Source organism: Colius striatus, chromosome 4 (assembly GCF_028858725.1).
Source record: "Colius striatus isolate bColStr4 chromosome 4, bColStr4.1.hap1, whole genome shotgun sequence".
NCBI lineage: Eukaryota > Metazoa > Chordata > Aves > Coliiformes > Coliidae > Colius > Colius striatus.
The window spans coordinates 31,996,631-32,023,434 of NC_084762.1; the positions used below are offsets into that span (position 1 = coordinate 31,996,631).

General features: G+C 39.5%; 1 protein-coding gene across 1 annotated transcript in view; it reads left to right on the forward strand.

The window, feature by feature from the left end:
- Window positions 1–26,804, forward strand: part of GABBR2 (gamma-aminobutyric acid type B receptor subunit 2) — a 487,689-nt gene that overhangs the window by 173,220 nt on the left and 287,665 nt on the right. The window contains exon 3 of the mRNA XM_061995459.1: window positions 25,899–26,069. Coding sequence (XP_061851443.1) covers window positions 25,899–26,069 — 171 coding nt within the window. The remainder of the gene's footprint in view (window positions 1–25,898; window positions 26,070–26,804) is intronic.

Sequence of the window (26,804 nt, forward strand, 5' to 3'; positions counted from 1 at the left end):
AACTGGCTTTGAGGCTAGTTATCAAGGAGAAAGAATAATTCTTTGCTGAAAGAGCAAATGCAGGTACAGTGATCATAAAGTATTTAAATTAGAACTTTAAAAAAAAGTTTCTATGTGTCCAAAGAGCGAAGCTCTGGGACAGCCTACATCAAAGGAGGTGGTGGGGATAGAGAGGGAATATTTAATGATTGGCTGTAGACAGTGATAATATAGGGAAAGCACAAGAAACTGTAGAGAGTTTGTGGTGAAACAGCTAGTTTTAGAGCGAGTCACTGGGTATCTGACTGGTTGGTAAACCCAGGAGGGGTTAAGAGGTCGAGCTCTATTGGTTGTGATGATTTGGACAATTATTATATGAATATCACATAAATAATCATATTACTTAAGGTTTTCTGCTAGATACCCTCAAGGACCAGGAGGATTTCTAAGCTTTTTTTTCTGCTTGTTCATTTATTTGTTTATTGCCTTACTTTTAAGGATTAGAAACTGACTACGGAAAGAGACAGAGAGTAGAGCAAGGCATGATGGTATCTTTCACTTGGTGTGTCTTGCCCTGTTCATGAGTGCAGGTGGCTGCCTTGGTTGGGATCAGGATCACCAGTTTGCCACCTCAGGCTAATAATGAATCCTCCTTCTCTCCTCCTCGGCCAGGTGAGATGTAGCCATTTCTTCAGGTTGTTACCATATGAGATAAAAGGTTAGTCTCCATGAGCACAAACAAGAAGAAGGACAATGGCAAGTGGAGGAGCTCCAGAAGCTTATCAGGGAAACAGAGTACCCTGTCCTAGCTACTCAAAGGTCTTCTGCAAGAGAGTGATGGGTCCCTTGTCCAGGTGTGAGACCCATCAAGATCAATCATTGTGAGAGGGTCTCAGGGAACCCGCCTTTGAAAGAGGGAGGTTACTGCCTATAGAGTGTTGGAATTATTATGGAATGCAGGGGAAGAGTGTCCTGGTAATGTGTGAGACCTGCAATGGGATGTTTAGAGGAGAAATCACAAGCAGGGAAAAAGAGAGAGAAATAAGGCAAATCTGGGAGGAACAAGCATAGGAAAAGTCAGGGAAAAGGATTAAAAGAGGTTGGTTGTGTGTAAACAGGTTGCTGGTCAATACACTACACTTACCTGACAAGCACTATTTGTCCTGTCTTCTCATTAAAGTCCATTTCTAACTTGTTTTCTGGCTGGCTCAGGGCTGTCTGTTCTGTGTACATGTGTGTAAGGAGGTCTAAGTGGCAGCCTCTGGAGTGGGCCCATAACTCACAGGGCTCAAGTGCCGGCTGTGCCAGATACTGGAGCAAGTGCAGTTATGTACTCAGTGTATGATCAATAGTAAACAACAAGCTAGACCAATCAGTGAGCAGTGCAAGAGCCCTGGGAACCACATATTGAAGCAGGCAGAAGTCTGGGCTGCATAGTAGAGAGATCAGAAGGTCCAAGAGCTGGTTGCTGGAAGGACCTGGAAGCCAAAACCAGCTACAAAGGAGAGTTCAAGACCTCAAGGGACAGCTGAGAGACAGTTTTGTATATGTATGTCTGTTTGTGTGTGTGTGTATGCCTGAGGCAACTGGAGACCTCAAGGGAATGTTACTGGAGAGGCTCTTAGTGTGCATTTATTTTAAGGAACAACCCCACACACCAATACAGGCTGGGGGGCAAACTGCTGAAGAGCAGCTCTGCAGAGAGACCTGGGATAAGGAACAACCCCACACACCAGTAAAGGCTGGGGTCAAACTGCTGAAGAAGAGCTCTGCAGAGAGACCTGGGAGTCCTGATTGATAATAAACAAAACATGAGCCAGCAATGTGCCCTCGTGGCCAAGAAGGCCAATCGTATCCTGGGATGCATCAAGAAGAGTGTGGCCAGCAGGTCGAGGGAGGTTCTGCTTCCCCTCTACTCTGCCCTGGTGAGGCCTCATCTGGAGTCCTGTGTCCAGTTCTGGGCTCCTCAGCTCAAGAGGGATGGGGAAGTGCTGGAGAGAGTCCAGCACAGGGCCACCGAGATGATCAGGGGACTGGAGCATCTTTTATATGAGGAAAGGCTGCAGGAACTGGGGCTGTTTAGTCTGGAGAAGAGGAGATTGAGGGATGATCTTATTAACATTTATAAATATCTAAATGGTGGGTGTCAGGAGCTTGGGACATCCCTTTTTTTCTATAGTAGATAGTAACAGGACAAGGGATAATGGGATGAAGCTGGAACACAAAAAGTTCCACTTAAACATATGAAAAAACTATTTCACCGTGAGGGTGACAGAGCAGTGGAACAGGCTGCCCAGAGAGGTTGTGGAGTCTCCTTGCTTGGAGGTCTTCAAGACCTGCCTGGACATGTTCCTATGCGACCTCATCTAGGTGACCCTGCTTCTGCAGGGGGGTTGGACTAGATGATCTCTAAAGGTCCCCTCCAAGCCCTACCATTCTATGATTCTATGATTTATATGCCTAGCACCAGTCAGTAGAGTGGGGCAGTGGGTCTCATATGTCCATGTGCCAGCAGCTAGGGAGACCTGGCTGTCCAGGGACAGCTGCTGTCCAAACTGAATAGCCCAGCTTCTGGAGAGGCCCATGTTGTGTACATGCAAATATATTTTCCATTAAAGCACTTTCATACTAATCATCCAGGAAGGGAAAACAGGATGAGGCCTATGGTGTGGGGTTTTATGAGCCCTGTGGTTTTTGTCTGTGTTCATCTGTGTGGCTAGCCATATGGATGTGTGCATGTGTATACATGTGTGTGTGTGTTTGTGTGTATTCTCTTTATACAGAATACCTGCTCAGCCTTGTTACTGGCAAGTCCAGAGGGCACAGAGCTGTGGCAGCCTTGCCTCTGTTGAACCACCAGATTCAGCAACTCTAACGAAGGTCATTAGTTGCTTCAGAGATTGAATTCCCTGTTTCTGTGTAGGTCAAGGGCGTTGGTAGTGTTTCTCATCTTTCTATGCTCTATTTTTTGGCACATCATTGCTGTCTTGATAGAGGTTTTACTACAAGTTTTCAGTTTAAAGTGAGTATTAAAGAGAGTATTTTGTGGGTTTCAGTTATTGGAGCATATGTTCTCTAAAGGCTTCTTACTACACGGTATCCTGCCATTGCTGAAATGAGATTTAATAATTAAGGTCTAGTTTTATATTACAGTAAGCAGGTTATACTGACTATATGCCACCAACTGTATGAAAATGGTTGCTTTTTAAGTAATTGTATCACTTGGGGTTTCTGCATTGATCTTACATATAACCTCTGGAAAGCAGCACAAAAGAAAGAGTTGACCTCTCCTCCTTTTGGTACTCGTAACAGCAATATGTTCATAGACTCAGCTGCTGTATTGACATATATCAGCAGTAGATGACAAAGCCCACTGCCACTGGAGTACAGATAACACTCCTGTTCATGCACAACAGCATGCCCTTTTTCCTGCAGAATGCCATTGTCAATTCACATTTGACCTTGTGAATTGCTATATGCTCAGATCTCTTTTTTTTTTTCTTCTTCCTGTGCAAGACTAGACAGTTGTGTTTTAGCCATTTTTTTTAGTGATATGGGTTTCATTGTTCCTAAATGTGTAAAGGTTTTTAATTTCTTCTTACTGAATTCCATTCTATTTTTTTCCAGAGTGTTTCTCTCATTCACTATTGTTCTGAATTCTACAACTGCAGTTCTATATCTTGAATCCCCTCTGAACTGTTATCTGTAAGTGTAATAGCTTACGAGTTATTTCATCATTCAACCCCATAAGACAACAGAACTGGAATAGACTGTAGGAAGCTGGAGCAGACCATATGACATCCTGTGAAAGTTTTGTAGATAATTTTCTTCTGTACTTTTCTAGCTAGTTATGTACCAGTTGAATAGTCATACAGCCCACATAGGATAGTTGTAACTTTGCTTAGAAAATATCATACGATAGTGTTAAAGGCCTTTTTAAAAACAAAATGTGTGGCTCCTTCAGATACAGTTTCTTCTCTACTTCTCTGCGAAAATACATGATCTGACTGGTTTAGAATGATTTGCCTTTTATGCTTATGACGGAGTGAGAAGTGAAAAATAATCATAGAATCAGAATGGTAGGGGTTGGAAGGGACCTTTAGAGATCACCTAGTCCAACCCCCCTGCAGAAGCAGGGTCACCTAGATCAGGTCGCATAGGAACATGTCCAGGCAGGTCTTGAAGACCTCCAAGCAAGGAGACTCCACAACCTCTCTGGGCAGCCTGTTCCACTGCTCTGTCACCCTCACAGTTATATAGTTTTTTCTTCTATTTAAGTGGAACTTTTTGTATTCCAGCTTCATACCATCACCCCTTGTCTTGTTGCTAGCTACAATAGAATAAAGGGATGTTACAACCTCTTGACACCCACCCTTTAGATATTTATAAATGTTAATAAGATCACCCCTCAGTCTCCTCCAGACTAAACAGCCCCAGTTCCTGCAGCCTTTCCTCATATAAAAGATGTTCCAATCCCCTGATCATCTTGATGGCCCTGCGCTGGACTCTCTCCAGCACTTCCCCGTCCCTCTTGAGCTGAGGAGCCCAGAACTGGACACAGGACTCCAGATGAGGCCTCACCAGGGCAGAGTAGAGGAGAAGAACCTCCCTCGACCTGCTGGCCACACTCTTCTTGGTGCATCCCAGGATGCCATTGGCCTTCTTGGCCACGAGGGCACATTGCTGGCTCATGTTTTGTTTATTATCAATCAGGACTCCCAGGTTCTCTCTGCAGAGCTGCTCTTCAGCAGTTTGACCCCCAGCCTTTACTGGTGTGTGGGGTTGTTCCTCCCCAGATGCAGGACTCTGCACTTGTCCTTGTTGAAACTCATGAGGTTCCTCTCTGACCAACTCTCAAGGTGGTCAAGATCCCACTGAATGGCAGCACAGCCTTCTGGGGAATCAGCCAGTCCTCCCAGTTTGGTGTCATCAGGGAACTTGCTGAGGGTACACTCTGTCCCCTCATCCAGCTCGTTGATGAAGACGTTGAACAAGACTGGCCCCAGAATCGATCCCTGTGGAACTCCACTGGCCACAGACCTCCAAATCGATTCTGTGCCACTGATCACCACCCTCTGGGCTCTGTCATTCAGCCAGCTCTTGATCCATCTCACTGTCCGCTCATCCAAGCCACACTGCCTGAGCTTTCTGATGAGGATGTGATGGGAAACAATGTCAAAAGCCTTGCTGAAGTCAAGGTAGATGACATCCGCTGCTCTCCCCTCATCTAGCCAGCCAGTTATACACTCATAGAAGGATATCAGCTTGGTCAAACAGGATTTCCCCTTGGTGAAGCCATGTTGACTCCCCCGATAACCATCTTATCCTTCCTTTGTTCAGTGATAACATGCAGGATGAGTTGTTCCATCACCTTTCCAGGGATGGAGGTGAGGCTGACCAACCTGTAGTTTCCTGAGTTGTCCTTCTTGCCCTTTTTGAAGAATGGAGTGACATTGGCCTTTCTCCAGTCCTCAGACACCTCGCCTGTCCTCCATGATTGTTCAAAAATTATAGAGAGAGGCTTAGCAATAACATCAGCCAGCTTCCTCAGCACTCTAGATGCATCCCATCAGGATCCTTAGACTTATGAGCCTTAAGCTTGGCCAACAAGTCTTTAACTTCCTCTTTCGCCCAGGGCAAGTCCTCTGCTGTCCTGGCCATCCTGTTATCCTTGCTGGACTGGCTTCCAAAGGGCCGACCTTGACTGTAAAGACTGAGGCAAAGAAGGCATTCACTACTTTGATCATCTCTGCATCCTTGGTCACCAGGGCACCCTCTGTGTTCAGCAGTGGGCTCACTTTTCCCCTCGTCTTCTTTCTGCTGCTGATGTATTTGACATATGCCTTATTACTGTCCTTAATTTCCCTGGCTAAATTTAATTCTAGAAGGGCTTTAGCCTTCCTAGTTGCACCCCTGCATGCCCTGACAATGTTCCTATACTCTTCCCAAGAAGTCAACCCCTGTTTCCACCTCTCATAGATGGCTGCTTTCTGCTTGAGTTGATGCAGCAGATCCTTGCTCATCCATGGAGGCCTCCTACCTCCTTTTCCTCCTTTCTTGTGCATTGGGACACACTGATCCTGGGCTTGGAGGAAGTGGTGCTTGAAGACTGATGAGCTTTCTTGGGCACTTCTACTTTCTAGAATCGTATTCCATGAGATCCGTCCAAGTAGAGGCCAAATTCAGCTCACCGGAAATCCAGGGTCACGGTCCAACTTTGTGTCCTGCCTCTTCCACACAGGATCTTGAACTCTACCATCTCATGGTCACTGCAGCCGAGGTTGCCTCCAACCTTCACATCCCCAATCAGGCCCTCCTTATTTGTCAGTACCAGGTCCAGCAGTACACCTCTCCTCATTGGTTCCTCGATCACCTGCGACAGGAAGCTGCCATCAACAATCTGTAGGAACCTCCTGGACTGTGTGTGCTTGGCTGTGTAGGTATCCCACTTGAAAATAGTCACTTATGCAGTAAAATAGTGTACTTCAACATCTGTCTGATTTTTTTTTAATGAAAATTACCTTTAGACATGTTTTTTATAAGATACTTTCGTGCATCTCAAATTGTTAATTTTAATGTCACATATTTAGATATATAAAATGCAAACCAAGCTGAACCAAATAATTGAATAAGATGTGATTTTTTTTTTTTAATGAAGAAATTAAAGGTAATACAGTTTTTCTATTAAGAAGAGTTGAAAAAATAATTTCACAGGTAGTCTTTAATTTTTAGAGTTTTTCTTCTGCCAGTAAAAACATTAAACATTTTCTCCTGTGGAATTTTCAGATATGGTGAAACTTGAATATAAGGAAGGATTTGGCAGGTTTTTTCCCCACTCTGTAGTGACATAATGTTAAAATACACTTTAATATTATAGGAGTCAAGGATTGAATTACGATATAGGTTTCATAATATGTTCATTTTGGGAATTATTTCACTTTAATATTTCCTTGAACATCTCTTCAATGAGAAGCAATCCACAACTTTTTTTATAAGGCATTGAGGATTTTCCTTTTTATTTTGATTTTTATTTTAAGTCTACAGAGAACTTAATGAATAATGACAGTGATATCTGAATTAAAATCTTCTACTCAGACTGTCATCTGTGCTAAACACTTTTTCTGGTATTCAGAAGCAGAGCCTCTTTCTGTGTATTTGACATCCTGTGTTCTCGGTGGTGTAGCTTTCAATATTTTCATACTGCTCAAAATCTGTGTGACTTTATTACCACAGTGCTGAGCCTGAGCTAATATACCCTGCTGAGGGACTTAGCTGCAACACAGAGCTCTGGCAGAATATCTCCAGATATTGTAAGAATAACTTGCTAAACTCTATACACGTTGTTGACAGAGCAGCAGCGTTTTGAAGCACTAACGGTTCCACAGCTGTAGGTAGTATCAGGCACTTCGTTATTATTAGGAAAGTTGCCAACATATTAGCAATGTTTGTATGCACAGTTACTGTAGCCAAAGGTACTCTTTGTTGTTAGACAGCACTGTTAGAAATGTTCTTAAAATGTATTAAATCTCCCATTACTGCAGCCCCAGCTGACAGTGGAAGTTAATAGCGTTGGCAAAACGTCCTTAGAAATTATAAGCAACACCCATATGCCAGCATTTGCTGCTAAGTGAAATAAATTGTTAGTAACACCGACAAGTTGCTGGAACTGCTTATAATAGCTGTGAACCCCAAAGTCAGTGGTTAATGTCAGTTTGAAGCATTGCTGGCTGCCTGACGGAGCTTGTAACACCCAGGAACTCTGAACTGCAGGGCTGCTGAGAGCCGCAAGCCTTGCTGACTTCCTGGCAATATGTGCAACAGCTGCAAACCCTGAAATACAGGATTCACAGCATCTTCCCTTTTGTCCGTCTTGTTTGGCTCTGGTGACATGTAATTACCAAGATAAAACCTGAAGAATTTTAGAATGCCTGTGTAGTTATTTTTTCTGGTGAAACAGCTGATAAGACTTATTATTTGAAAATACCAAATTTGGTTTTTGGTTTTTTTTTTTGTAATTTAGAGGTGCTCTTGCATTTTCAAGAAAGAAGAGAATGGATTCTTATTGTGGTCATACTCCCTGTTTATTGCTTGGGTGTGGGGATGGGCTTTTACGAAGCCACTTATAAAATTCTTATCCTGGGAGCAGTTCCACGTGATTTCCTATCTCAGTATAATTGAAAGCAGCCCGAGGATTAGAGATTTAGCTTCCAACTAAGAATTGTCACAATTGCAGCACTGTGTCAGAAGCTCCTGCCCTCTGTTTGTTGTCTGTGTGGGAGGCTGAAGTGAGTATATGAAAATTTAGTAATACAAAAAAAATGTTTAAAGATGTCATTCTGTATGTATATAAAATGTCAGTGCATAGGCCAGTTATTCTACATATTTAACGTGTGATGTTGCTATGTAGAAGTGCTAATAATAACATTACCAATAGGATACACAGAATTACTAATTAGTCCAGGATTGTAACACGCCAAAAAACAATATCTACCCATGAACACCTACTTTTTTTCTTTGTAAAAAGAATATTTCTACTGTCTCCACCAGAATTCTGTTTACAAGTCCTTGTACTTCTAAGTAACTGTACTCAGATCTTGAAATCATGAGTTTCTTGTTAAATACAAATATTAGTTACTGTTATAATGAGCACACTGTATTGCTCAGGTAGTCAAAATGGTGTGGTCATAATTTTTACCAAGCTAGTAGCTTATTCATTCTCATTTCTAAGCAAGACCTATGCAATATAATATGAAAGAAGCAGGTCAGGAACAAAGTAGGAAAGATGTTTCCTCAAGTAGTCTCCTCTGGAGAGATTCAAAACCCACCTTGTCAAGTTTCTGTGTGACCTACTCTAGGTGGCCCTGCTCTGGCATGGGGGTTGCACTGGATGATCTTTTGAGGTCCCTTAAACCTTTGAGATTCTATGATTCTGTAAAGTATGATTAAGCTGTGGATCTCTTTGCTGTTGATTATTATGCAGGCCAAATAATACAACTTCAAAAAGTAGCTGATCTAGATAAATTCATGGAAGGAGAAAAAAAAATCACGGGGAATATTAACCACAAGGACAACAGAAAGGTCCAGAAAAAGAAAGAAGAAAACGGAACCACAGGTTTCTTGAGGTTGGGAGTTCCTTTAGGAATGTCTTTAACCGTTCTGAGAGCAGATATTTAGGGAAGAGCAGGTGCAGACATGAAGAGAATAGCAGTGTATAACTTTGCTTTGACATTTTGTGGCTGCTGCTCTGATATGCTCTTAAGCTTTTTTAACTTACGTGTGTGGTCAAGGCACAGTGGACCCCAGCATAGGTGTTTGTCTTCCTTCGTGAACAGCCCGACCAAATAGATTTGAATTAATACGTTTGAATGTTGTGTGGATTTTTCCCATTCATGTCTTCAGAATATCAGCCTTCAAGCTTCATGAAATGAAGCAGTAACAAATTATTATTATCTTAGGTGAAATCTAAAGCCACTTTCTTATCTGCAGTTATTAAATGGATGGCAGTTTCTGAGTGCAAAAGCAATGAGATAACTGCATTTGTGTGATTTGTGAGTTTGCATTTGTGAAATCGTATATTGGGATTATGTGACTTAAACACTGTTTTTTTCAATGACAGCTATCTAAATAATGTTACAGTAGGCTGTCTACCTGAGCTTGAAATACTGCACAATAACTGCATATACAGGAATAACACACAGGATCAAGGTTGAACGCTGTTGATTCAGATTTAGTAAAGATATTTTCTGTATAACTGTGTAGGAATAATAGGGCTAGAGGGCATCATTCATAGGGAATAATGTGTTTGCTCTATCAATTTATTGGTAAATAGGAAAGTAGAGCAATATACCATACATACCATTCTGCTTTAGAGCTTTAACTCATGACTGCACCTGAGTGGTTTTTAAAAGTCATCTTTATGACTTTTATTTCACTGGTTTTATTTTTCTGTTTTAATTTATCTATAATATTTTGGGAAGCATGGAATTCAAGTATTTATGCAAGCATTTAAAATACTTAATATTTAAAATATATTATTTAGTATTTTAGACTACAAGGGTTGATATTGGAGCCAATCCTGCTTAACATCTTCAGTAATGACTTGGATGATAGGACAGGGCACACCCTCAACATATTTTATAGCTGTCGTTGGAAGGAAGAGTATAAGATTTCCATATATTTTTCATTTTCCTAGATCCACCAATTCAAAACATTTCTAGATTATATATTTTAGAGGCTTTACATTGTTTTGCTTTTTTTATTGTGACTCCTCCTATCTCCAGAGAAACTTCATAACCATGATGTGCAAAAGAACAGTGAGAAAGTCTTCAACCCATCTGCCTCTCTTCCATATTTAACTGTCATAAGGGGTTAATTGTGCCTGACTCTGCAAACCAAAAATGGATTAAATATGGCTACAGTATCTCTCCAATGTCCTCTTTCCCTAAATTTTGCCACACTTCTGCAAAGCCATGCAGTTTAGTACAGAAAGAGGTGAGTTTAAGTTGTAGTCCCTTCTCTTTGATATAATAATTTGAAGTATATATCCTCTTATATTTCAGCGGTGTTGAGCTTGTCTTTTGGTAAGGCAGAACAAGCAGAAAACTGACGAGGCAGAGTGAATGCTTAGCTCCTTGAGTGTTTGTGAGAGCTCAAGTGTCATGCAGCAGTTGGGATGTCACAGGGGCGTGTACCATTGGCCTAACCCAAAAAGTGGCAGTATTAATGGAAGCACAGCAGCAGATTTTGACTCATCTTGTATGTACCATAGATCTGCCTGTGGCCTTAGCTGTGTGGATGTACATACAAAAGCTTTAGAGGAGCAGATTCAAGAATGTGGGCATTGTTCTGTCTGGTTATTGTGTGAGATTTAAGGTAAATGAGCTTGCTGGTCATAGAGGGATGTTGTGTGGGCATGACATATGATGACACTATATGCTTAATGACACTAGATCCTTAGTGACAGTACAAAAAAATTACTGGCTCAAATGGCGTCTCTTATTCACCAAAGTACACAGTTGGCCCATAAGTTGCTTTATGCTGTTTGTATTAAAGTGGAAAAAGATGTGGTAGCGACAGAGTTCAGAATCTTTTGGACACCTGACCTGAATCTCTAAGTATTTTTAAGGCTGAGAGAAATTACATTGAAAATTCAATTACCTTAAACCTTAGCACGATGATAAAATTTTTCCAGACAGTGAGGATATGGATCCACTTGAATATGTTGTGACATCTGTATTTGCCTTTTAATATGATTTTTTTAAAATTAAGACACCATTAGTTTTACTATCCATTTGGATTAAACTTTTAAAGAGATCAAGTACCTAAAAGTCCTCAGAGGTTAAGAGACTGAAGTGTTTTTTATGTGCCTTCTTGACATGCTTACATATCTATATAGATCTGATAATTTTTGTGGGATTCATTTGACCAAGTGCAGCGTAGGTGGCTGCATGTGATACAGTCAGATAGTCTCCCATTAGTGCCTACAGTAGTGAGTAGCAGATGCTTCTAGGGAGTGATTCATCTCACCTTAAGTTTGTGCCAGGCAAGTCAATACAAGTTATAATGTACCAATATTAATCACATCAAACTTGAAGTTTTACACTGTTGTAAATATACTGGGAGGTAAAATTCCTCAGGTAGGCTTGAGAAAAGTCTTAGAAAGTGTATGCTATCCTCTACTTACTGTTCTCTGAGGTCCAAGTGACTTTACGTTTTTCAGTGGCTGTAGACTTCTGAAACTCCTTCACTGAACATGTAATCATGCAGCTGGTTAGATGCTTGTGTTTGTATATATTAACTCAAGTACTCACAAAGCCAGGCTTTCAGCAGGTTCCAAATAAGGCTAAGATTACTCCTATTCACTGTATCTGCCCACAGAATCTGTCTGTTTTGGTTTGATCTCTTCGTACATTTTTTTTTACTGAAAGTGGAAAATCAGTGGTCTGATCTGGAATCACACTGGTAAACTTTGTCAAAGATGCTTTCCATTTGCTCTACTGGTTCTACATCAAATGTTTGTCCCATGTAGATACAATAAAAATAGCAGGCAAGTTTTCATTTGGCAGGAATATGTCCAGGAGTGGTGGTTGAGTACCCAAAACAGTAGAAGCCAAAGTTTGTAAACTGTTAAGACCAACCAGACAAACCATATGTGGTTAAAAAACCCAAACAAAACTAAAACAAAATGAAGAAAAAAGTACCCCAAAAAGAGGACAAATGAGACAACAGTATGCTCAGAAGTGTTGTATAAAAATAAACAGCAATTAAAAAACACCCCACTGGATTGCAAATGGTTGAGAAGAGGGAAGTTACTTTAAAAATTAGAAGTTAATCACTGCACATGAGAAGTGAGTAATAAATAATGAATTACATGAGATTGAATTAGAAAAGATCATATTTAAACCAGCCTTCTAAACTAATAAGCACTACTAAACTCTAATGCATATACTGAGTTTTCGTATATGAGTTCCATATCTGAAATCAATATAACTCTTGAAATATTTAAAATTAAACTATATTCTTAAGCACTTTCCTGGCTCTGTGACAAAGATCAAGCACAAAGATACTCCTTGCACTTGAAAAATTAAGGCTACGTTTGGTTTAGTACTACATATGGATGTGGAGTGATTTACCACAGCTTTTATCTCACCTGTCTGGATGTAAGTTATAGAAAATATTGTACGAAGAGCAGATTGATAAGGACTGTTTTCAGCAAGAGATGGTGTTATAGTGAACAGTTTTATGGAGTAAGTGCCAAAAAAGCTAACGAGGTCTAGAGAAAACATTCAATTTTCAGCCTGCAGGAACTAGGATGATGGCAGCAACTAAGGAAAAAGGGTTGAGAGATCTAATTCAAGTGCGCATAATCTTAAATGGTGTAGATAATGTTAATGCTTTCTACCCATCATGCATTCTAAGACTAGGACAAGTACTGTAATTAAAATCAAACACAGACATAAAGGAACACTTATTAAATTAATAGTAACTGCTGAAGTGACCTGCAAGGCATAGGTATTGAGAAAAACACGTTGAGGGTTACTCAGGCAGCAATTAGGCAATGTCCCGGAGGCATTGGAAGGAAACGCTCAGGCTTTCTTCCACTTCCTTAAGTGACATCTGAGAGGGGATTTTTGTTTTGTAGCTGTACCCAGACCAATGCTGTTTGCCATTTCTTTTTTTTTATAAAAATAGATTGTAATGCCTAAGATTTTTTTTACGGCCCACTCCTAAATTTGAAACCACAGAATATGCCTTTAAGTTGGCAAATAGTTTTCTGCTTTAGGTTGCCTGAATGTATCTGCATGAGCATTTCCTAGTTGCATACACTACTGAAGGGTTTGGTGCATGTAGTTTTCTATTTAGAGCATCTGTATTGACAGCAGATAAAGGAAACCGTAAAGTATGCCTTATCTTGGTTACTCCTTAGAGGAGGACCAATGACACATTTGAAATTTTAATGTAAAATATATTATCATCATAATTGTGATTGGCATTTCTGTTGAAAGTTTTTAATGGCAATGTAATCCAAGTTGTCCTTGCTGCTGGGCAAGCAGTACTTTTTTTGCTGGCAAAGTCTATTGGCAAAGAAAGTTCCCTGACTTTTTATCAGTTTGGTTTGTTTTTGTTTTTTTTTTCCTCCATCATCTCCCCTCCAGCAAGCCCTTGATTTCTGTAGCTTAAGCCCTCTTTATCCATTATTACAGAAGGTGTAGTTCCAAGTGACTGATGTTGAAGTACTCTCTAAACACTTCTGGTGGGGTGTAAGTGCAGAATGCAGCATTGAGCTATCAGAAGAGTTACAGAGCTGAAAGAAAAGGCAAAAAATAGCCCAGGCAGAGTGCAAAATTAGTGCAGAGGTATTGTTCCCAGGACCCAATTAGGCACCTCAGAGCTGTGCTGCTCCATGTTAAACAGCTTCTTTATGTTTCACTACATTGCATAGTGAGGATATCACTTGTTTTAGCCCGAAAACTCTGGGATTTCTTGATGAGATTTGAAATCAGAGAATGAAAAAGTAAACCAATCACTTGTGACTTAGGGCTGTGCAAAAAAATATTTTTGTAAGGATTTCAATGAATCGTGATTTAACATTGCTATATTTCCAGTAAAAGAAGTAAAAGATGGAAAGGACAGAGCTAGGACTGTATTAGAGTGCCCATTCTACAGAAGAACTGGGAAATTCTCATCTTAATACACACCAATGGTCCATCTCTCCATTTCCAATGTAGTGAAGGGTTCGTTTGCTCTCAAGAACAAAACATCTCCATATTGCACAAATAAAGTATCTTTGTAATGGGGAAGTTTTTCCCTCCTTTTCAAAAGGGGGGGCATATAATCCAAATGTAGACAGAACAGCTGTAGTTTTAACATATGTTAGCTGGATAAAATCTGAGAAACAAACAATACTAATAGAACGATAATAGTTTTGGGCAGACTGCCAGGAACACGCTGTTGTGAATAGATCTGCAAAGAGGTCTTTTGTGTTTTGGTTGGGTTGGGTTTTTTTTCAATGGAAGTTTTTCAGTGTTTTATGAAAGGTGTAATATTTTTTTAAGTTGTTGGTTTTCACTAAATTTTAAGGATAATCTGTCACAGAGAAGAGATAAGCAAGCTAGGTAGTAAGAGCATGAGTGGAGGAGACTACTTGATTTGGTATAATCAATTATGCTGTGACTGAAGCAGAGCAGGGATCTGAAGCTGAATTCTGGTATCATCCAGGACAGTAGCCAAATACGAAGCAACTAAGTGCAACAGACAAAGATACACAATCCTCTTTCGCAATGGGGTTCCATTTATGAAAATATTCAAAAGATTTTGTCTTTTATTCCATTTGGAAATGAAAAGAAATTTTGCAGCAACTTTTGTAGAACTGCCATTTAATTTCAATGCTCTGGTCAGCCTCTAGCAGTAAGCAGAACACCTGTGTTAGAGGTAAATTATTTTTACCTAATCCAGATCAGAAAATATTTCTGAAGGGTAAAAGAAAAAATCAATTAATGATTGCCAGGTTTATTCCCATAGTCCTTTTTTTTTGAGATCTGTATCAAGCTGTGATAGATCTTTTCAAATGTATGGTCATTTGACTATATGATGAAAAGGGGAAGGCAGTTGTTTATTTTCCATTAGTAATGAAAGAATCAAGCCTAATGTTGTATTTTGAATTCTGGATGGTATAATCTGTTTGAGATCATTCTGGCTGATGTTCAGCTGTCTACCTACTGAAACTGTAAATCAAAAAGTCTCTATCAACAGTACTGGTTGCACCGTTAACTGTTTAATTTAAAAAAGCTCTCCATAACTCCATGATATACTTCCTTGACACATCTCTACACTCCTCTCAGTGATGTCCAATGATAGGACAAGGAGCAATTGATATAAACTGGAACATAAGAAGTTCCAAAGAAATACAAGGAAGAATTTCTTCACTGTGACAGAGCACTGGAACAAGCTGCCCAGATGGGTTGTGGAGTCTCCTTCTCTGGAGATATTCAAAACCCACCTGGACAAGTTCACGTGTGACCTACTCTAGGTGATCTTGCTCTGGAAGGGTGGATTGGACTAGATGATGTTTTGAGGTCCCTTCCAACCCTTAAGATTCTGTGATTCTGATTCTGTGATCTCAGAAGTAAGGTGAATACATTAGGTATGTTAGACAGTGTTTATTAGAACTTACCGTGGATGCTACTACTTGTTCTTGGATATGATCTGCAACTTTTTTCTGCTCTGAACACTAATAACTGTTTTATTTTCTTTTCACCTGAAGTGTTGTGCTAGGAATTCTTTTCTATTTTTTTTACAAAGTTCCTGGCTGGAGTGAACAGATGGGCAGAAGTTTTAATCTTTCAGCCCAAGAGACAGGTGAAGCAGTAATGCTAATGTCTAGATTGTTTTCTTCATTTTGTTTTCATCAGATCTGCTACAATTTTCAGCTAGTGTTTACCTTCTCCATTACTTGAAGATAAAAAAAAAATCTCAGATGAGCATTGGTTCAATTTCTTCAACATAACACACAGACTTTATGGGAGTAGAAAATTTTAACACCAAAAGACCAAACCAGATCATCTAGTCTGATTTGCATTCAGACATCTACCGTTCTTACTGAGACATGTTGGGAGTAGGTCAGGCTACCCAAGCAGGAAGCAAACAGGACTGAATGCTACTCTCCCATTATCCTATAGGCACACATTTTTCAGATGAAGTACTTTTCATATGGATTTTCTCTCAACCGATTTCTATCCTCAAAAATATTAATTCATTTACTAGCTAGAATTGCTTCCTGAAATGTCTCCAGAGGATCATGCAGCTGATTATCAGTCTTATTGTGATTGGATTAATTCACTGGTATGCCATCCGTGTGGGGACGGGTGCCTTCCAACCTTGAGACCAGCTGGAAGGGCTTTTTGTGGAAACTCCCAGGTGCCAAAAGGCAGTCAGTGGAAGCAATTTCAGACACAGAATTAATGAAGGTAATGACAGATCGTATTGGGCAGGAGTACTTGGCAAAACATCTGATTGTAAAAGGAACAGCAGCTCTAATCAGATGGGTAATGTGTTGTGGATGTTGAAAGGAATGTTTGTCCACAAGATCTGTTATTGTCCAGTGTGTTTAATACAATGTGTGTTTTTATGTTCTCATTTGGACAAGGCATCCTGTCCATATACCACTAAGTGAGCCATCATAGATGTTCTCCCAGACTTTTATTTTGCTCTTGCAACTGTCATAATGAAAGTCCATACAGTTATATACATTTTTTAATGATTGCTAGTTTTACTGAACCACTGCAGTTGGTCCAATCTCATTACTTCTGAATGTAAGTATGATGGAGTCTTTCATCCAAATGGATATTTAAGAGTATTTATGACAGGTGAAAATGTAGCTGATTTACCACTGCTGGAAAAGCATAATTTCTTGTTAATATTTTCTTGTTTAGTCCTCCTTCTTTCTTCTGTCAGCTTATGCTAGTGCATCACCTATGCTCTCTGGAGATCAGGATAAGAGTATAACTAGTAGTGAAGACTCCAGTTAGATCTCTAGGTCTGGTGCAGGACCATCTTCTTTACTGTCTGTATATAGGCAGTCTTATCACCAGCAGCTGTGCAGGCAAATTGTCAAAACACATTATTTTTGTTTCTCGATCTTTATTACTGTGTGTTGCTTTCACCTGCTTTGAAGATGTATTCAGTGCCTCCATCAATGAAATTACTGCACTTAGCTTCTTATGCTGAAATATTTTCCGAATACATACATCTTTGCAAACATCTTTATGGTGTTATTTTTACATATCTTTTCTCTAAGTCATCCATCAAAGTTGATTAGATGATACATTTTATGCATTGGAATGGGGAGAAGTAGTCTCATATGTCACTATTTTCTTATTCCAAATACTGTTATGATATTAAAATTTATTCATAACTTGTGTTAAGTTCAGTGGTAGTTTGGCTACACATCTGGCCAAATGGGATTGTATAGTAAAGTTACTTTTAGTTTTTGAGCAGTGAATTAACATTTAACTAAAATCTTTATATTTTATGTCTTTTAATATTTATTATGAAACATCAATTGCCATTCAGCTAAAAATGCAATTTAATTGTTATGCTTCAATCTGTTCTGTCTCTGAGTTAAGGGTATATTGTTTCACCCATTATGTGACATCATCTAATGCTGTCTCAAGAGCTGCAGCAGGAAAATCTTTTAACTCTTCATTATTCATTAGTTTCCATTCTGGTCTTTCTAACTCCTGGGACCATCAAATCATCAGATGCCCACACTTGAGTATTATTGTTGTTGGCACAGGCTTGTCAAAACATTTGAGCTCCTGGTGAGGCACACAAAGGAATGCTGTGTTTCACCCTTGTTATTTTCCTAGGACAAGATTCTGTATGTGCAATGCTGTACCTCTGCAGGAGTATTTTCTATTGAGATTTTTGACATTCTGCCCTCTTTTTGCATTTTCCTTTTCTGCAGAAAATACCAGTTCCTTTCTAAGTTAGTGATATGCAATCTTTACTCGTGATGATAATAAAATATATCAACAATCAATTGATTCCTCCTGTTTAGCAATGTTGATTTATCAGCATAATTTGGCTTTCTAGGAAAGGTACAGAAAATACTGGTGATATCTGCCGTATATAAAAAATCTTTTGTCAAGACTAGTTTTGCAGAAATAGGAGCAGCATTAAGTGTCTAGGTATCATTAATAAAATAGTTTTATGAGCCACAGTGCAGAAGCCCAGGAAAACCAAACTAATCTCTCTGATGCTTAATAAGTTAATTTTCCCCATTTGTAAACATGAATCAGTTGTCTTCTCAGATGACATTTTATTAAAGGGAGATTATCCTGTTACCTAAGGCACTTTCCTTTTTCCCCTCTCATGTATAATTCTACCTGCACACAGCATGTGCATGTGTGTGCAGCCTTCCACTTTGGAGAGACAAGTGGTGAGAGTGACAACTCCTCAGTTTAGGATTAACAAATCTGGATGCTCTGGCACTTCCTGCCAAACATCAGGGTCCTTCAGGTTGCTGAGGAGTTTGTGGTGGGAGATGCTTCCCATCTTCTAGCCACTCTGCTCCACAGGCCACACTTTGCTTTATGAAAGGAGTGCAGTTTCTTGCCCTACTGATTTTATGGACTTAAAGTGACTTTTATAAGGGTTTCTGTTATTGATTTACTTTAGCAGATACAATTCTCTTAAATGAATGTTACTCTTAAATAACACCTCTTGTCTTAAATGAGGGTGACTATTTACCCCAGGGACAGTTCGGCACTTTTATTTTTCCCAGACTTCTGTACATTATTCCAGTGAAAAAAAATTAAACACAAATACTTCTTAAAAGATAATAAACCATGAGAAGATTGTTTGTTATTTCTGATGGCTTCCCTTTCCTCTGCAGTCCTTGGGAGAGCAGAGTGACTTCAGCCTTCCACCTTCCAACCTCTAGTCTTGTATATGGAATCATAGAATCATAGAATGGTAGGGGTTGGAAGGGTCCTTTAGAGATCATCTAGTCCAACCCCCCTGCAGAAGCAGGGTCACCTAGATCAAGTCGTATAGGAACATGTCCAGGTGGGTCTTGAAGACCTCCAAGGAAGGAGACTCCACAACCCCTCTGGGCAGCCTGTGCCACTGCTCCGTCACCCTCACAGTGAAATAGTTTTTTCTTATATTTAAATGGAACTTTTTGTGTTCCAGCTTCATCCCATTACCCCTTGTCCTGTTGCTAGCTACTATAGAAAAGAGAGATGTCCCAAGCTCCTGACACCCACCCTTTAAATATTTATAAATGTTAATAAGATCACCCCTCTTCTCCAGACTAAACAGCCCCAGTTCCCGCAGCCTTTCCTCATATGAAAGATGTTCCAGTCCCAGAGGACTGGAATGTATACTCTCTATGTATAATGTTGCTTCCTTTTCTAATTTTGTTTCATCCTTCTAATATCCATCCTCTTTAGTATCCTTTCATAGTCTTTTCCATTGATTTCATTAGTGTTGCATCCCATTTTCTTAAACAAATGCTAGAGTTTATCAACTTTCCATTCCCACTTCTGTACAACCTTTCTTAAGGCAATGCACTGTTACTTCCTTCAATGAGAGCATGCTTGCTTAAACTTGAAAGCACTTTGGATTATGTTCATTGTTTAGTCTACCACACCTAATTTCAACTTCATATAGTGTTACAGATCTAGCTTTTACTCCTCCCGAAATTGTTTCATTCTACACTTTTAACTTTTTTTTTTAATCTCACTCTATCTAATGTTGATCATAAACCTTCTGTGAAAATGCATGAATTTTCAGCAAATCTAATGTCCTCCTGTTTCAAAAAGGGTAATTGTTTTGAATAAAAGGTAATTAATCCAAACATACCTAATCCCATAGGCTGGTTTTGGCTGAGATAGAGTTCATTTCCTTCAAAGTAGCTGGTGTGGAGTAATACTTTTGATTTGTCCTCACAAATAGTGTTGATAATAGAGCTGTTTTCAGTACTGCTGAGTGATGTTTTCACAGGGTCAAGGCCTTTTCTGCCTCTCAAACCACCGCACCTGTAAGCAGGCTGGGGGTGCGCAAGAAGTTAGAGGGAACACAACTGCGACAGCTGACCCAAGGGACATTCCATACTATATGGTGTCATGCTCAGCATATAAAGCTGGGGGGAGAAGAAGGAACTGGGGGCACACATTTGTAGTGATGGCGTTTGTCTTCCCAAGTCATCATGCTGGAGCATGCTGGAGCCCTGCTTTCCTGGGGATGGCTGAACACCTGCCTGCCCAAGGGAAGTGAGGAATGGATTTCTTGTTTGGATTTCCCTGTGTGTGCAGCTTTTGCTTTATCTCAACTCACAAGTTTTCTCATTTTTGCTGTTCTGATTCTCTCCCCTATCCAACTAAGTGGAGTGAACAAACAGGTGCATGGTGCTTAGTTGACACCTGGGGATTAAACCGTGACACCCCAAAACCTCCTTAATAAAATCCTTATGTATATTTTTCCGTTTTTTAGCAAAGTCTACCAGTTCAAATTCCTCAACCTATCCATCTGTCAGGCTGAATCATTTCTCATAAGAGTTGTATGACATGGTCTTCTCTCCTGTCCTCTCCATGACCAAAGAAATTTCCTAGACCATTGTAGAATAATGTTTAGTTGGTTTGGTTTTTGTTTTTATTTTGTTTTTTAATGTGAAGTTAAAATCTTCCTCACTACGTTTTCCAATTTTTTAATAGCTTCCAAGTTGGTTTTCTTTTTTTTTTTTTTGTTAAAGTACAAAAACACCCAACATTTTATGGCATCAAAGTTCTTTACCATAAGAAACACTTTTACACACATAGTGCTATCAGGTTCTTTGTGCATAATCTTTAATGTTTTGTTGGGTTTTTTTCACCAGATCCTGAGTTATTTTGCTTTGGACCCATTCCAGAACTGTTATTAGCTGCTTGTTTTCTGTTTACAGGGTAAGAAAGTATTAGCTGTGTTTCTGCTCTGCTTCTCCATTGGTAGGAATGAAACACAACTGCTCAGCTCACTCTTTAGCCAGAAGGATCTGCATGACTACAGATCTGAGTCTAGGCAAAATGTCAGGATGACCCATAGAGTTACAATTATACTGGTGTAGTTAAATCTAACTAACTAGATCTGATTTCCAACTACTCAGATCACAGGCTTGAAATCTCATCTCTAAGGAAGTTGGTCGAAGTTTTGGCACTGACGTCAGTGTTGTTGGGACTTTGTCTGAAATACTGATTTATTGAGATTGGGTAACAAGGTTTTGGTAGTGGAGAGGGCTACAGAAGTGTTGTCCTCATTTGGCTAGGATAGGGTTAACTTTGATGAGGAAGTAGGAAGGGGTACAGCATGGGCAGCTGACCCAGGCTGGCCAACAGGTATTCGATACCATACTGACATCATGCCCAGTACATATAGGCAGGGAGCTAGTTGGGAGGGGGCACTGCAGAACTGCGGGTTTGGCTGCCGGTCAGGAGTGGTCGTGTCGGGTCCCAGGTGGTGAGCAACTGCGGTATGCACCACTCCTTTTGTATTTCCCCTCATTTACTGTTATAACTGGTTTTTCCTGAACTTGTTTCTTCTTATTGTTGTTCTATTAAACTGTTCTTATTTCAAGCTGTGCGGGTTTTTCCCCTTTTTCTCTGGTTCCCCTCTCCGTTCCACTGGGAGGGGGAGGAGTAAGCGAGCACCCTCGTAGCTCTTTGTCCCTGACTGGACAAAACCACAAGTGTCTTCTGTGAGAAGCTGCCAGAAGTTTCTCCTGTGTCTGATAGAGCCAATGCCAGATGGCTTCAAGGTGGACCCACCACTGGCCAAGGCCGAGCCCATCAGTGACAGTGGTAGCGCCTCTGGGATAACATAGTTAAGAAGGTGGAAATGAAAACTGTGTAACAATTGCAGCTGGAGAGAAGAGCGAGAATATATGAAAATGAAAACTCTGCAGACACCAAGGTCAGTGAAGAAGGCAAGGCAAGGAGGTGCTGCAGGCATTGAAGCAGAGATTCCCCTGCAGCCTGTGGTGCAGCCCATGTTGAGGCCATGCCCCTGCAGCCCTGAGGCCACAGGGGAGCAGAGAGCCACCTGCAGCCCAAGGACGACCTCACGCTGGACTGGATGCCCAAAAGAGGTTGTGTACCCGTGGGTCACACACTGGAGCAGGCTCCTGGCAGGACCAATGAGCCCATGGACAGAGAGGAGCGCACACCGAGCATATTTGCTGTCAGGACTTGTGACTCCCACCTGGAGCAGTTTGTTCATAAAGATCTGTCTCGTGGAAAGGACCCACGCAGGAGTAGTTTGTAAAGAACTGTGGCTTGTGGGAAGGACTCACATTGGAGAAGTTCATGGAGGACTGTCTCCTGTGGGAGAGACCCCCATATTGGAGCAGGGGAAGAGTGTCAGCAGTCCTCCCCTGAGAGGAAGGAGTGGCAGAGACGTGTGGTGAACTGACCACAACCCCTTATCTTTACCTGTGAGCCTTTCATTCTATTTTCTCTCCCATGTCAACCTGATGAGGGGGAGTGATAGAATGGCTTTGAAAGGCATCTGATGTTTAGCCAGGGTTAGCCCATTACAAATGGCCTGCAGCCACCCTATATGGACCTTTCTAGTTAGCTGTGCTTTTTCTCCCAGATCATCTGTGTGGTATATTACAGGGAGAACAACACAGTAAGCTAAACATTTCAGAAGTGAATGAACTTCAGGTGATGTACTTGAAAGTTCTTTTGCACAGATTCCTTTTGTACTGACTGTATCTGTTAATGTTGTTTTTCTTTAACAAGTGCAGCAAAAAGCATTCTGATGAAATTCTGCTAACTATAATCTATATAGTGCATTTTAGCTGTTAAGTATTTTATTTTAAAATTTGAGCAGATTTAATTTTCATATTAAGGCAGCAGAACTTTTGCTAAATTCTGGCTTTTTATGAGGAAAATATTTGGTTTTCAATACCTTGGTCTATTCGGCTCTCATTTTGTACTGTAGTGAATATTCATACTTGAATGGAAGATGTTATCTTGTTTTCCATTTAAAAATTTTCAACTATTTCACCTCTGAAATCTTATGTATGTTTCCCTACATACACTCATTTTAAGTTCAGAAGCATTTACTTTTCCAATAAGCCTACATTGTGTCAATTTATTTCTTAACAAGAGCTTTTCATTATCACTTCTTAAAACAATAGTGTTTTTTCTTCTTCCTTTTCCCTCCTTGTCCCTCTCAAAGCAGAATATTGAGTGCTGATGACTGTTAAGTTGAATTCATTGCATGTCCCTAAGCTCTTATATGGACAATTTTGTGAAAAGTTAAGTAGAATAATAGAATCATTAGTTTCAATGAATTCACTTTTGTAAGTAAAAAGGGGAAAAAGAAAAAGGGCTGAAATAAATATTTCAGGTTATTCGTCCATCTGTCATGAGTGTCTTATTAAAATGACAAAGTGATGAGGAATGAGAACAACCATGGTATATGTGATGCTTCAAAGAAAGGCTACTGAACATATGTCATATTCCTATCCTATATCCTATATTCCAAGAATTGCTTTATATTTTAATAAAGCCTTTATTCAAAAAGAAAATTAAGAGGAACATTCTTTTGTAATTCACGTGTCATTAGCGTCCTCATGACAAAACTGAGAAAGTGTGGGCTGGATGATCAGGTAATAAGGTGGATTGTTAACTGGTTGAAGCAAAGAAGGCAGAGAGTTTTGATCAATGGGGCAGGGTCTAGTTGGAGGCCTGTATCTAGTGGAGTCCTTCAGGGGTCAGTGCTGGGACCGGTACTGTTCAATTTATTCGTTTGTGGGGATTGTGGTGATGGGAGTGTTGGTCTCTTCTCAATTACAAGGATAAGATGAAATAGCCTTAAATTGCACCAGGAAAGGTTTAGATTGTGTAGTAGGAAAATGGATTTTTAACCACAAGGGTTGTCACATGTTGGAATAGGCTGCCCAGGCAAACGGTTGAGTCACCATCCCTGGAGATAGTCAAAAGACATGTAGATGTGGCACTTATGGACATGTTTTAGTGGTGAATATGGCAGTGTTACGTTAGTGGTTGAACTCAATGTTCTTACAGGTATTTTCCAGCCTAAATAATTCCATGATTCTACTAAGTGCATGTCCTTTGTAGTCACCAGGTTACAAGCAGCCAGGCTGCTGAGAAGCATTCCTCTTCATGCTAGATTTCTAAAGTTAAATTTTCTCTTTTAGTCAAAGATATAAGTCATTACTTCCACTTTCATTGTATAGTGGATATATGATGTTTAAATTTGCAATGCTAGACAGAAAAGCTAGCTTCATTCTTTTTTCCTTGAAGTCAGCTCTTTGCAAGCTCATGGTTGATTACTTATGAAGTTCTAGGTGAGTCAACCAGTATGGTAAGGGAAAATCAGTATGATAGTATCACAATACCTCTTACTGTACTTCAAAATATAATAAAAGAGAAGTTGCTATAAAAATATTATTACAAATAAACCAAATGTAATATAATTTAAATAAAATTAAAGTATAATAACTGTAATACACATAATATAAAATATTCTATAACTGCTGACCACTGAAAACAAACAATGTTCCCTTTTGGACTACATGATGTACCAGTTATGTACACTTTAAGTTGTTTGGCTTTCAGGAGTTTTAATTAGGAAAACAAACTATATTTGGGAGTTTATAACAATGCAATGTCTTCTTTTTGAGTCTAAAATCAGACAGAGAATGAGTCCTATCTCTGCCAGGCTAAATCTATATTTTATAAACATGAATAAAAGTGTGATCTGTTATTTCAGGTTAAATTAATCTATTCTGAATGTCAAAAAAGGATATCTAACCTAAATATACTGATTGCTTGATTGAAGAAAATGCAAACTTAATACAATGGCACTTACGTAGGCTTGAATTCACCAGTGTTTTGTGACTCTCTATTGAGTTTGAAAGATTTAACCTGACTGTATTAGGAATATATACATAAAATATAAATACATACAAATAGTATGTGTATTTTTTAACAGTTAAACCAATTTGCATTAAATGAGTACTTTAAAGAAAATAACCCCTCAGCTGCTATACATGGCTGAAAAAAAGTGCTTGAGAAACACATTTCTAGCAAACTAAAAAAATACTGAAGGGAATGACTACAAGTATCTTTGGAATAGAAGCATATTGAAAATGTGAATGTACAGGCATTCCATTCATAGCAATGCCTGAAAATTATTCACAAAAATATACTGCATTCAACTTGGGCAGAAGAATTCAGGAAGGTTTTGTGTTTGTTTTTGTGTGAAGGTGCATGTTTCCTCTTCTTTCATTATCAACATTCTCAAACCATATACAAATTCTGGTGTTTTCAGATATGTAGAATTACTGAACAATAACACAGATAACAGGGGGCTGCTTTGGTGGAGGAAACAGGGAGCCAAGTAAACTTCTGGCTGCCATAATTATTTTATCTTTTTCTGCTACATAGAGCTGGTTTCTTACCTGGAGATAGGAAGTGCTACTAGAAGTTCACTCTCTAATTTAAAGATGTATAAGAGTTTGAAAATATCCCTTTGGAGCTCTTCTCAACCTTTATGAAGAGAACACAGAAGGCAGTCAATGAGGAATTCATCATAAATTTACTCCCTGAGATCTTCTTGCTCTGCACAATGTGTATGACGCATGATCTCAAAGAGATTTTACACGACTGGCTTTGAAGATTCCCTAGTTTAATTTTTCATCAAGTGGTATATAGAGCTAAGGTATCTCAAAAATCCCTTTAAAAGTAAATGAGTAAATGTTTCTGTAGGACTTCTAAGCTGTATGATGATGAAAATTCTCTGTGTGACCACAATGCATGGATTACGTCTTTGTTGCACTGAAAGTTCTTTTCTCTGTGTTTTTTTTCTCTTGACTTATGGTGACTTTTTTGTTGTTTGATTTTTTTCAGCTCTCGTTTGCAGCAACAACTCCAGAGTTGGCTGATAAGAAAAAATATCCTTATTTCTTCCGGACAGTGCCATCTGATAATGCGGTCAATCCAGCAATTTTGAAGTTACTCAAATATTATCAGTGGAAGAGAGTGGGAACTTTGACCCAGGATGTACAAAGGTTCTCTGAGGTAAGATCTGCATAATTTCTGGTACACAAAGAGAGCTATTGATATCAGAATTCCAAGGAGCTAGTTCCAACATTACTAGCAATTAAGTAAAAACAAATAGACTCACTGTTTCAGTGTTCTTTGGCTTTCTTAGGTCACATTTGATATGCTGAATATACTTAATTCCCTCCTGGTGTTTATTTCACTGTCTGTGGTAAAAACTTGCCATGCTTTCACTTGTCTGCTTTTAACACCCAAAATCATTGCACCAAAGTGCAAAATAACCTCTTTTCTCTTTAGGGTTTTGATTGGTTTTGTTTTTTGGTTTTTTGGTTTTTTTTTTTTTTGTGTAGCAAAGTTTCCTTTCTACTTATTGACTTTCAAAAGTGTATGATTTTGAGGGAGGCTTGTATCCTGACAGTGGTTCACTTAAAGAGAGAATAAACATAATTTCCTTGTGTTCCAATTTATTGCTCTGATTTATTACAAGCATTGGTCTGAACATTGAGGAATAAAATCCAGTAAGCCTGTGGCTGAGAATGTTGGAGGAACTCACTGAGACAGAAATGACTGAAGCCCTGGGAACTAAGTTCACATACCATTTTGGTCATATAAATTGCAATGAAATGTGGGCCAAATGCCTTAAGTATGGCTTTAACAATAGACTAGTTAAAAGAAAACATCCTAGAAGTAGCTAATCAGAGCAGGGCAAGGGAAAGAGTGGGCTCAGTAATTGACAGAGACAGTTTCGTAGTT